The following is a 13,277-nucleotide window of genomic DNA, read 5'->3' as shown; positions in this document are numbered from 1 at the left end:
TTATTTAAAAATACTGTAAATAATGGTGTTCTCAGCCAAATTGAAAGATCTGAACAGATGATATGCCTCGTATGACTGTATATCAAAGGGGTTGTTTCGAGATTCTTTCCAGATGACACTGTTAAACTATTTCTGGACATAGTCAACATTAACATTAATGAAATCAGAACACGCATCAGCAGATTGCAAAATTCAGCTAGATAGCTTTCAGTAACCAACTTAAAAAGTCCAGTTGTTAAGTCCCTACTAGTGCTCCACCCTCAGCCCCAACATAAATTTAAAATCAAAAATACAAACCCCACAGAAACAAAACCAAAATAAACCTGGAAAAGGCAAAAGAAATCAAAAGCATCACATGTTTGAAGAGTACGTGTGGATGCAGGTTTTGAGGAGCTTAGATATTTTTCTAAGCTCTACACAGTGACTTTTGTTCAAAGTCACCATTCATATCAACAACAATTACTAGATATGACTTTAAATATAACAAAAGCACTTGTAATTTGAACAGGAGCCTTCTATTTAAAATGATACTAGTTTACAGATTTTGGAGATGCTGGCATTGTATTTTAAATCGTAGTGAAAAATCTTAATATTTTCTCGACTACTTGACAGATACTTACATGAAAAAGGGCATCAGCTGTATAAGAGTCTCTTTTTTGGGATTGGCTGTGAATTCTGGCACAGTTTGAATAATTTTGTTCATTACATTCCTTAGGTAATTTTGTAACTGCTTGCGTCGTTCTTCCACAAACTTTGCATCCTAAAAACAGAAAGAAATATGAATGGCATGAATAATGTTATTTTCAGTTCAAAAAATGCAACTGAAAAGTCCAAATAAAAATATGTTGGCAATATGTAAAAAAAACCTTGACTGTCCTTCTTAGAGATGAAGGAGAATCATGCAACCTAATAAAAATTGTTTTGCAAAAACATCCACTGACAGGATGCCAAATTCTCTCCTTGGAAGAATGTCTCTTCTACGGAATTAATTTCTTAATAGTAGCTCTCCACAAAATGCTACAGCCTTAGCAAGGCAGTCCGTAACAGTGGCACAGAGGCAGCGGCATAACAATTTATGTGATTCTTTTGGAGATCCAGAATTACCAGTCTTTGAAGGAGGAAATATCAGCTTATTCCCACAATTCCATCATAATTCATACTTCTCAGATGTTGGGTACAAAAACTCCAGAATGGATTAGTATTTTTCGAGGGTTTTCATTATTATATAAAGAAATTATTATTTTGTGGTTGAGTTTTCATATAGTAGCTTGATTTTTAAACATGATACTACAACTCTCATAAAAATCTTAAATTCCTACAGCACTCTATATTTTACATTATATTGGCCCTAATAAATAAAATAATACTATGAACTCCACATCCTGCTGAGGGACTTGAAAATTAAAAGTCTCATGCCATGTATCCTGTAACTTACAGCTAGCTTCAACCTTTTACTGGGAGGGATCATAATTACAATGAACTATAATATAAAGTCTACACATTTAACAGGATGAAAATCTGAAGATTATTATTTCCTTAGATAAAACAGAGTAATTCATCCTCAAAGTAAAGATGCTCCTTCAAATTCAGGACTGCTGTGGAGTTCCTAGCACCTCTATTGATTTTTTGTTCTGTTCTCCTCTTTCATTAGGAAAGTTACCAGGAACAGCATTATTTTTAGGAGACATAAGAAAACAAGCAAAGATTGTGAATGACATTTCTTAAAGTAGTTATTTAAATGCATAGAATTAAAACAAAGAAACAAAAAGCCTCCAACCAATATGAAAGTACATTTGCAAATACAGGCAACTAATCCTGCATACTCAAAACAGACTCATTTTTTATAATTTAAGGAAGTCTTTTCTGCTCGTCTTTTATTTGCATGCAATTACTTAATAATATGTAATTACTGTAACATTTAAAATTGCTGAAGACACACTTACAGGCTACAAAAACTTATGCAGTTCTTGTGATGTTAACTGAGTTCACAAAATTCCAAAATCTACGTTCATTTTGTTTGTTTTATAGATATGAACTGACACAGATGTTCAGCCCTGTTTCACATTCCAGTTTAATATTAATACATGTAACAATCAAGATCAGTGTGAAAATAAAAAAAACAAACCCTATGTTTTATATTGTTTGCTATTTCTTTTATAGCAGTCATATTGTTTTTCAGCAACATACACAAATTGTGTAGGAAGTGATTCTAGTGTTAGCTGATTTACTGAGAAATGAAAAAATGAAGTCTGAAACCTCTTGGAAACTGATGCGTTATTAAAAGCCAAAGCTGTATTGTTGGCACTTCATTCACTCTGCTACCCCATACTCCACAACTGAGTAGTGTTACTACTCAAATGGAACAGAGCAACAGCTTGCTCTACGCCCCACTGCATTGACAAGGTTTGGACGAATGTGTGGAACAGAACTCTACACAAGCTGTTGAGAGAAATTTTAATAGGTGGTGACACATAATACTAGAATAAAATAGAATGCTAATAAATAAGAGTACTGCAATACTGATTAACTAATTTCATTATTTTTCCTCTTCTCACTAAGATTTTTGTTCTTACTGGATTCTTGACTAGCTCAAGGAACTTGTCTTCCCATCTTTTACTCAAAGGATTTAAAATATCACGTGATCACATTAGTAGGGATGCTAATTTGCTGCCACTGGCTGTGTGAGGCAGAAGATAAAGTGTGGCACACAGGAGGGCTTGGAGAGGAAGAAAGAAGTTTGTGGAACAGCTTTGGGTCCAAAAGCTTTAACCACATGAGTAGCTGTGATGCCTGGCACGAGACCATTTCAGTTCTGGAGTAATCCTCTCCTCCTCTTACGTGATGATGTATCATGGAGGCAGAAGGAGCACTGCTTTGCTCTACAAGCCTGTTCCCAGTGCAGACATAGCCTCAGCTTTGAGCCACTCCAAAGAACTGGCCTTACCCCCACTACACATCCTTGATTCTACTTCAATCATTTTGCACCAATTATGCTTTCAAGCCCTCATTTACGCTTTTCAGGAAAATACCCATTTTCCACATTCATTAGCCCTTTTTCAGTTCTTAAGGGGTTTTTGGTCACAAACCCTCAACAGCAGTATTTGCAGTGAAACTGTTTCAATTATGTTGAAATATACTCTTCAGCAGAAGCTGCATTCTTTTAGTACAACTCCTGTACTGCACATGCATTTAAATAAATACACCTCCTTTCACAGGCAGGACCACTTTTTTATAAACACAGGAGCGCTGTGTTTTTTATAAACACAGTGTTGGGACTTTCTATCCCCTAAGTTATTGTAAAGAATCCCATTAACTACAGATAATAAGAGCACAGAGTTTTCCAATTAAGACTGACACAACATGCTTAGGGAATGCATTTTTTCGGTTATAGCTGATCTAATTGGTGCTTATGATATAGCTATTTTTCTGCCACTTTTCCAAGCAAAATACAGAAAATCTCAGAAATTAAACTCAGCCTGAAAACAGTCAAAACTGCTCTTTTAGCCTGACAGAAATTTAATCTTAACTACACACTAAGCAGTCTACCATGAGGTTCTGTACCACGTACAGAGGCCCACTGTCCTTACCAGAAGTAATGTAACCTTAGGGCAAAATGACTCAGCTGGAGGTCTATACTTTACCATTAGACACACATTTTGCAGCAGCAGGTTGGCTACTCAGAGGAATTATTTTACTGCACAGTTGTTACTGACAAGTTGTTACAGTAATGAAGAGGTTTTGCCACAAAACAGTGACTAGAATAATTGGTAATAGAAAACCACAACTGTTTCAAAGGCTGGCCAGTTGTTTTTTTTCAGTCTCACATTACAAAAACGTAACCACTACCCTCTTTCCATTAGACCAAATTATCTACAACTGAAATCTAGTTAGTGTTTTATATTCCAACTCCTAAACAGCATTTTTATTTACAAGCAAAAAGTAAAGGGAAATATTTTGGATTTTTATCAGTGAAAAAACTAAATATGCTTTTAGGACACATAAGACTATCTGTCAGTACAAATCTGTACTCGCATTTCTATTCACACAGGGACCAGCAAAGGTCTTCCCCTAAGATTCAATATGCAGACTTATGTATGCTTGATATGAATGCACTTTGGAGACAAAATAATGCTATTAAAATTACAACTACATATACTTCTGCAAAAAAACCCTTACATTGTTTTTCCCAGAAGCACACACCAAAACTGGTCCTAAAACCAGCATTATACGTATTTGGTTCCTATACTTTCAAGAGCTGGAGCTATTTATAGGATATGAATTATAAGTATCTGAAATTATTACACAAACCCCAGACTGTTCTATATTAGGTTTTTCTCCATTTTTATATAGAACATACTAGATCCTTCCATAACCAATTTGGGAGCACATGTTTTTAGGCATTTTACTGAGTCGAGCCCTAGATGCTGTTTCTGCAAATATTTCCATGAAGGCATTTGAACAACTGGCTACAGTCATACTAACTTTAAAACCAAAAGGCAAGGCTAACTGGTCCTTTCAGTTCTTCTAACTGGCTCCAGTGGTAGAGGTATGATCCCCAAACTTGAAGAAACTTAACTATTAGTTATAAAACATCTCCTGCTATAACCATGATAAACCTAATCCCTGGTCCCATGGCACTAGAGAGAGCAAGCGTATTCCAAGAAGGCAGGAGATCTGCTTTCAAGATTGGAGATTTCTTTTCAATTCAAAAGATAAATTCTTTGCACATGTCCTCAGTGGGAGGAATTATTTCTGGACAGCCACTATTGCTGTTTGTAAGGATGCTGAAATTACCTGACTGTCCTTGAAAAGGAGCTCCAATGTGACCAATAAAAAGCCTCACACATCCGGCACTGCCTGATCAACCACTCATAAAAGCATTCCATGTACAGAAAAGGAACTAGTACATGCAGGGATACACTGCCTAGAAACATAATCCACTGCCCTTCTTAATTGATTAAGAACCTCTCTTCCCCTCTTAAAAGAAAGGTACTATATAGAGTGGGATTCAGTAATAGAAAAAGCATGGACAGACTCTGATATACATCTGTAGCACATCTTGGCCACGTTTACCACCCAGGTTATGCAGAGGAAACTTCTAACCACAAACTGTTTACTAAGACTAAACATACCAGCATTCACCTTCAATTTGTAGACATATGTTCTGTAAATAAAAGCTACTTCTGTTTCTGCATGAACTTATTTCCTAGACCACAGTTCCTGAGCATGTACTTTTGACTAAGGGCCCACAGAATTCCAGTTAAGAGGTAAAAGTGCTTCAGATTGCAGGAGCAGCAAAACACATGTAGGAAAAGATTTTTTAATCTTGAATTAATGCCTCCCAAAATATTTTATTACATTTTTTTTTGCCTGAGAATCTGCCCACAGTAAAATGCATATATGACATTGCAGATCTTTGAGAATACATAATGGAAATCTTATAGACTCTTAGCAGCTACTTGAAGATTATGTTAAGCTATAAACTAAAAAGCAGAGCCTGATGCACCACATTTCATGTTACGCTGTTTTGCGGGTTTTCATTACAAGCCAAACTGATTCCAACTTGCAGCTGAAATTGTTTTACACAACTGCTGGTCTTTCATATACACTGGCAGCACATAACAGATGGCAAAACACTGATGTTCTTCATTATTAATGGGACAGCTCACTTTAGAAGTTTTAAGTATTTTCCATGAGCTGTTAGAAATTGTATGATTGCCATGGTTACCTGCCAGGACTTAGGGGCAAATAAAACTTTCATATTCTGAGTTTGGTGCTGTTGAAATCAACATAAAATGCACTGATGCTGATATTCTAACCATTATTTATCCTTTCACTAACCTCCTCTTGTTAGTGCTGGGGAAAAAAAGGAAAAAATAAAACCAAACAACAAAACAGCTCAGGGCTCAGTCCAACTCAATTAAAATAAAAAGAAATATGGCTGTAGGATTTAATGAGAGCTGTATCAGCCTCTGGTAGCACACAGTGCATCCCAGTGCCCAATAGCTATGGCCAATAAAGTGCCCAATAGCACTATTCAAAGATGGACCTGCAAATATATGCAAAATGCAAAAATAAGCTCAGGTTCTTCTAGCGGAGCCTAATATTTTTCACGATCTTTGTCAACTAGTCTTAGCAAAATTACTGTATCAGGTTTTGTCTGTTTACAGGGCACAAAACTGTTAACTTCAAAATAAAGCTGGAAATCAGAAGCAGAACTGGGAGCTAATGGAGCATTCATTCAATGTCATTCTCACTGCTTTGTGATTAAAAAAAGATAGCAAGTAGTAATTTTTACTGATACCTTTGCAAAGGTCACATGACTTCAGTGTACCTGCCCTTCAGTAACTACGGCATCAGGAAGCAGTTTTATGAAGGAACAGTTTCCGAAACCAGACATACCGTATACTACCACATTATACAAAAATAATCTCAAAATTACTGAAAGTACATGAGCTTAAAATTTCCATCTTACTTGCACTTGCAGGTTTCTGTAAGGCAGAATAAGGCTGGCATTAGACAACAAACAAGGGTGTACAATAGGCAAAACTGCCACCTTTCCCATCCCACTGTACATCTGTACATCTTTTTATGTACATCTAATGCTCAGTGGAACAAACAGGAATTTAAGAGGATGAGACAGAAATAAGGAATTGAGGAATTCTCAGTTTTGAAAAGAAATCTTTCTTTAAACGGATATTTATTCCATAATTGTAATAACTACTCTGTGTTTCTCTACTAAAACAGTGGATGTGTTTCCACCTCCAACTATGGGTTCATTTCAAGGACACCAGAAAGTAAGAGATGCTTTTAGATAAAGTCATCTGAAAAAGACATTGCTACAAAACCATCCAGCAGCAAACAAACATAGTAAGGGTCAGCTATGTCATTGCCCTCAGTCAAAACCAAATTTATGTGGACAACTGTAACATTTTCATCAGCATTTCTCATTTTTTAAGACTTGAGGTATCTCCTGCAGTACTGTGCTTAGCTGCTCAGCACAGCCTACCTGTTCAGAAAGCAAATCAGAGAATCATGGAATGGTTTGGGTTGGAGGGACCTTAAAGCTCATCCAGTTCCAACCTCCTGCCACGAGCAGGGACATCTTTCACTAGACCAGGGATAAGGCAGCCACAACCTCTCTGGGCAGTGGTGGCTCAGCAGCTCTGCAGCCTTCTCAGGTCACTACAAGAGCTGCAAGCTCCGTCTACACCTCTCAAATATGTTTTATATTCAAACCTTGAAGTCTTACCTTTTATTTTGAGTTAAGAGGGTAGTTTATATACCACTGCATTCTAGCTACTTGTCTGTGCTTTCTTAAAATACAATATTGCTGCATGGCATCCTCTAAGCAAGTCCAGAGCATGAGCATGTTAACAGATACAAAAAAGTGCAGTTCTTTGGCTCTATCTAAACAACAGACAATCCCATTTTGATCAATTCTTCCCCCATGTCATCAAATCTCAGTCAAATTACGTCTTGTACCACTCTGAATTGGCTGAGGCACTTGAAGAATCCTTGGTAATGAAGCATCAACATCACAGTAAGACATAAATGTTTAGGATTATTTTCATATTTTCATTTCATACCAGGAGGCTACCAGAATACCCAAATGGTGCATGAGTTGGTATAAAACGGCAGTATTTTTATCTAGCAGTTGCCCAAGCAGCATGTAAATCACATTACTTTCCCCCCTATAATGTCATCATGTACAGCAGCAGCATCTCAACTATTTCTGTGGGCTCTATCTTGAATAATTTGTTAGAATAAATTGCTTTTAAGACTAACAGACAGAAAAAAACCCAACATTTGACAAGAAAAAAATGTATTTCGTAGACCCTTCATAATCTGTGTTCCTCATTCTTCCACAGGAGTTAACAGTAAATATTTGTAACTTGAAAAAAAAAAAAACCAAAACCAACCAAAGACTCAATTCACAATTTTCATGAAATGTTACACTTGAGCATCAAATGAACACATCAATTCAGTGACACATTCTGAAAGAGATGGATAAGTCTGAGTTGGCAAACTGCTTACCCTTTAAATTAAGCCACCAAGAAATGAAACACAGCACTGTGAACTGTGCTAGCTTCCATTTCCATACTGGATTTCAGGTAACTCAAACTTTCCATACCACAGAACTAGAAGTATTTGCTGTAAAGTATTTGTCATATAAAAGCCATCTACATCCCACTGACTTATTTCCATTCTCTTAGTGGTATGACAAATAAATGAAAACAAAGAACTGAATGCTGTTGCTCAAGTGCTGTATACATAAAACATCAACTGCAGTCTCTTCCAGGAGAAAACCCAGAGGATCTGGATTCCAGATTGGAAATACTCTATAGTCCCCCCTTAGCGCTCAGGTGGAAGAGGTGTGCTGTGACTAGAAATTTGAATAATTATGCCAAGCGTGAAATTATTTCTATCTGTATGGTACTTCAATTAAGTTACCTATTGAAATATAGATTGCATTAATTTAATCTCAATGGCTTATTTAAAGCTCACTCTTCTCCGAGAATTTAACTTTCCAGCTATAAAGTAACACAGTGACCTTAATGAACACAATTTCTTTTATGGCTTTAGCATGCCATAAAAACAGTATTACAGAATAAACACGTATGGCTATAAAGATAATATTGAGGTCCTTTCCTGATCTGAACACAATGCAAACGGATCCCCTTCCTTTTTAAGCTTACTATTGCATAAACATGTCTGTCAAATTTGTATGAGCTACAGTTTTTGCAAAAACCCACAAGGCAAAACAGTATATGAAAATAACTCAATGTACTAATTAAGTCCACTAAGGGGGTTGAAAATTAAAATCTACTCACTTTGAAATGCAAGAATAATAAAGCATTTAAGCATCTGTATTACTCATACAAAAATCAAATTAAGTTAGCATTAATGAAAGTAATCCTTAACTTAAAATTTGCAATGTACAACTTAAGGATTTATATTTTCAAAGCTTTTCTCCTTTAATAAACGTATTCCAATTCTGAAACATCAGAGAGACATAATTTCATCAAATTCTACTGAAGACATAGGATATCAAAGCTTAGTACTAAGAAATATTACTTAGCCCACTGCCCCAAAGGCATTAGCTAGAAGTTTTGTTTTCTCCTGTTTTTTAAGTCACAGCTCCCTATGACAGTATGACTTTGACAAACTAACCTGATGAAGGATAGCTCCTACGAGCTACTAAAGCCCATGAAGTACAAAAGCACACATATCTCTACTTCCGATTTCAATGCAAGTCAAACACATTCTTTAAAGTTTAGGACATCCTGAAGCACTTTACTGAATCAGGACACAAATACACCAGCCTAAAATGAAATAACTTTCTTATCTAAGATTATTTCTGAATCATCTTTCTAGTATTCCGTATTTCTTCTGTTATTGCCTATGTACTAGTAAAACAGTAATTGTTACACTTCCAAGTTTAAAATACGTATTTCAAACACTGCCAGTGCATTAGATACTAGAATCCCATTTGCAATCATGGCAATAAAATGTATACTGGACATATATGCATGGAACTTGTGAAATAATTCCATTAAACCATCAAGATGATTTTCCAAGTCAGTCTAGAACTACTGGTAGTGTTTTTATTAGCATGATGGTCTAGGATATTGTGGTGGTGCATCCCCCACCTCTGACCCATACACCTACCTAAGGATTCCTGTTAGGCCCCAACCTTTGCAATAATGCAAGGAATTGGATGGCAAGGCATACCCTGACCATTAACTCTAATCGACTAACAACAGCAGGAGGGACCACACAGTTATCAGGAAGATCAGATACTCCCTTATCATATCAGGGGTTCTTCTGGGATGGTCAATCATTCGCTGACAAAGATACGATGCCAGGATGAAAATTTACACTGACTAAAGCCAATCATCTTACCACCCTATAAACAGTAGTCCCAAGATGTGGATTTCTACTAAAATCGCTTTTATTAATATCTGACCATGATTCTTTTAGCATTCCCTAAACACTCAGTTTCACAACAGGTATATACTGGAATAGTAGTGAAGTCGAAAAACCTATGAACACAGGTCCTTCTCCAGATCTGAAAGATGGAAGAAGTTTCAGTCCTCGTTTCTGCCAGGCCTTACCTCTGAGTCAACAGTACCTCACTGTTACACTGCTTTACAACAGCAAAAGCCACACTGCGTTACTGTATGTATATACAAACTATGTAATGCACAGTGTAAGGCAGTGAGCACAGGACAACAAACACTGAACTCTGAATTCATATACTGTGTAGTAAACGCGAGTGATTATGGCAAACACACAGGTCTTGTCTTGAGGAGGTAAAACCAGCTCTACTGAATATGTCACTAACCTTCAAAAACACTAGGTAGCATCACACTTTCTGAAAAATATTAGCAAAAGATGTGGGTTTTCTGCCCTCCCCACCCCCCGCCATGGCTATCTTATCAAACCGAATTTCCCTCCTCAGCCCAACCCACTAGCAGCTAGATCCCTTCCCTCTCCCACAGAAAAATACTTGCACAAAATATAACAAGAAATCTTAAACATCAGAACTGTATCTTAGATACCTGCAGATATATGAGTACTTCACACCACAGAGACAGTAGAAAATGAGAAGACAAAGGAGAAGCAAAGGATCCAGAACTGGAATCTTCATGGAAATGCACTGTTTTAGTGATCTCTGTCCCTAATCCAAAATGGTTCCCCTGAGGGAGCTGAAGGGGGATGGCAGGAGGGGAGGAGTTCTTTCAAACAGCTGATTCCTCTCATGCTCCTCCTCCTCTTGCTAAGGGGAAAGTTTAGTGCCTCCATCATTTGCCTAAAAAGCAGCTTTAAAAGGGTCCCTGAATACGCAAGTCCCAATCGCCAAAAATGGTAACCCTTACATGAGGAAATACATAATGGGTTACATATCAACAGTATAAGATGAAACACTTCAGAGCAATACCACTAACATTCAAACTCTAACTGGAATGGCTTTAAATGACTTCACGTATACACACAGACACACAGAGCTAAACAATTCTTTACTTGATAAACTTTTAAGAAACAATAAGCATTATAAGCATAAGACTGTTTCTTTGCAATAAAATCTTTACCTTCTATACCTTTCAACCCTAAGTTAATCTGCAGACCATCCTAAACTCTCCCCTCTCTTCAGCAACAGGTGAACAGACTGGACAGTAATAAAAAAGCAGCTATGCTGTCAGGAAATAACACAATAAAAAATGGGATGTCCTCCTAGTGCAAAGGCAGGATTTCCACAGACATGAACGGGAGAAAGCTCCTGGTGAACAGAACTTGAACAATCACAAGATACATTCCAGAAGCCAACTTCATGTATCTCCTAAATGCCATCTTTGATGTTGTCGTATGTGTACACATGTATATGTGTGTATACAAATAGCTATCTTTCCAGATACACATTTATGAACTTTTAAAATAATTACACAATATAACTTTTAAAATAATTACACAATCTAATCTACAAGTTAGCTTAGTTGCTGATAAGCAATAAATGAATCATAGAATAGTTAGGGTTGGAAAGGATCTTAAGATCATCTAGTTCCAACCCCCCTGCCATGGGCAGGGACACCTCACACTAAAGATAATTAACATTAGATAAATGTTATTTATCTAACATTTGGGCATGAAAAGAAGCTATGACTAAAGTAAAAGCTCACAGAGTTCAGTTGCATAGGCTAAAAATGATGAATGATGTTGCTCTCAGTATTTTCTCCTAGTCAGAAAACTTATTTAAGATTTCTGTGCTGTTCCTCCGAGGCAGTTGAGGAGTCACGGCAAAGTCACTCTATTCTAATCTCAGAAAAGTGCTGTGTATTCTTTCCATATGGGGTATCTGATGTTTTAAAGGAAAGCAAAGGATATCAGGCAGTCAAGTCAGCACTCAGCAGAAAGCTACCTTGTTTAATTTCTACATACTTAGACAAACACTGAATTCACATCTTCAGTGGAAGCAACCACCCATCTCTATTTTGATATGTCGCTATTGGGACAATACCCTTGCAGGAGGATACTTCATTAGATGCTTACTCAGTTACTAAAATCCACTCCGTAAGCATTATGATCTGCCCAATGCAGAAGCAGCAACTGAGATTTTCAGGACACTGCAATATTAAAAAAAATTAATAATGGGTGCAGTAAATGCTCCTGTATAATTACTCAATCAATATTCTGAAAGCAACATTTCAAGAAGTGAGACACCAACCAGTCCTTTGGATGTCAGGAACCTGACGGGAAAGCAGTAGTTACAAAGACTGTGATAATGGACCTATGAATTCAAAAGATCCAAAGAACCTAAAGGCTGGCTAAAACGCAAAAAATCTATTTCATGCAAGAAAAACATAGTTTGAAATTACAAGTCTTAGTATATACACCTACATATAAAATAATTAGCAAATCACAAACCAGGCTGATACATGGGGGAGCATATTTTAAGATTACAAAATGAAACAGTGCAAGTGTTAAAAACACAGTTTTAAATAAAATTATCTACAGTTTAAAAATTATGTACAACAATACATGATGAGCATATGACATGTCTCATACACATAAAAGAGAACAAGTGTGTTTCTGATTTTCACGCAAACAAAATATCAGTAAGCTAATGGAAAACTACTTATTCTTGCAAAGACTACTTACAAAGATTTTGACAATTATTTGCTACCAGCACTGACAGATTGCTAGTAGAAAATATACACCATGGGGACTAGTATATATGAAACCTAATACATGGAACATGGAACATTGCAAACATTAGTAATATATTTTCCTTCAGTAGTCACATTATCTGTCCTGACAATTCAAAGCAACATTTATAAATCAAATTATTCTTTTCATTGCTTTCATCAGTTCAAACGTTTAAACTGATACTGAAAATAAGGTCACCAGCCTCAAAGGCAAATTTTCCCTGTGTCAGAAAACTCTGCAGCTTTGCATTTGAATGTGATCTCCCTGGTTTATCTTGCAGTAAAGAAGGAAAATTAAGCATGAAAATTAATAGTTCTCACAGTTTTTCCTACATTACTCTCTGCTAGTCAAGCTCCCTCCTCAGAGCTTCAATATTTTGCACAGACAGTGGATAGTATTCTATGACTCTGTTGTAGTAGTTCTAGGTCATTCCACAGAATATGGTGTCCTCTTGTGGTTTGGAGGTTCCTTAAACCTGAGACGTGTAGCTGAGCACCAAATGTAGCGCTGGTATCGAGGGAGGCATCAATTAGAGCAAAACCCTCTTTCAGTGCCACTAAGATTTAGAG

The 13,277-nt window shown here is 36.7% G+C and overlaps 1 protein-coding gene across 11 annotated transcripts in view; it reads right to left on the bottom strand.

Moving 5' to 3' along the window:
- Positions 1-13,277, bottom strand: part of SNX29 (sorting nexin 29) — a 172,700-nt gene that overhangs the window by 84,362 nt on the left and 75,061 nt on the right. For all 11 annotated transcript variants that reach the window (XR_010613610.1, XR_010613608.1, XR_010613609.1 and 8 more), the window contains exon 20: positions 621-760. Coding sequence is in view for 7 of the 11 variants with exons in the window: in XM_065683773.1 (XP_065539845.1) it covers positions 621-760 (140 nt within the window). In the remaining 4 variants the exon portion in view is untranslated. The remainder of the gene's footprint in view (positions 1-620; positions 761-13,277) is intronic.

The sequence above is a fragment of the Lathamus discolor genome, chromosome 6 (assembly GCF_037157495.1).
Source record: "Lathamus discolor isolate bLatDis1 chromosome 6, bLatDis1.hap1, whole genome shotgun sequence".
In the NCBI taxonomy this organism is placed as follows: domain Eukaryota; kingdom Metazoa; phylum Chordata; class Aves; order Psittaciformes; family Psittacidae; genus Lathamus; species Lathamus discolor.
Note: the sequence above shows the minus strand (reverse complement) of the source record. Positions and strands in the feature narration are given on the sequence as shown.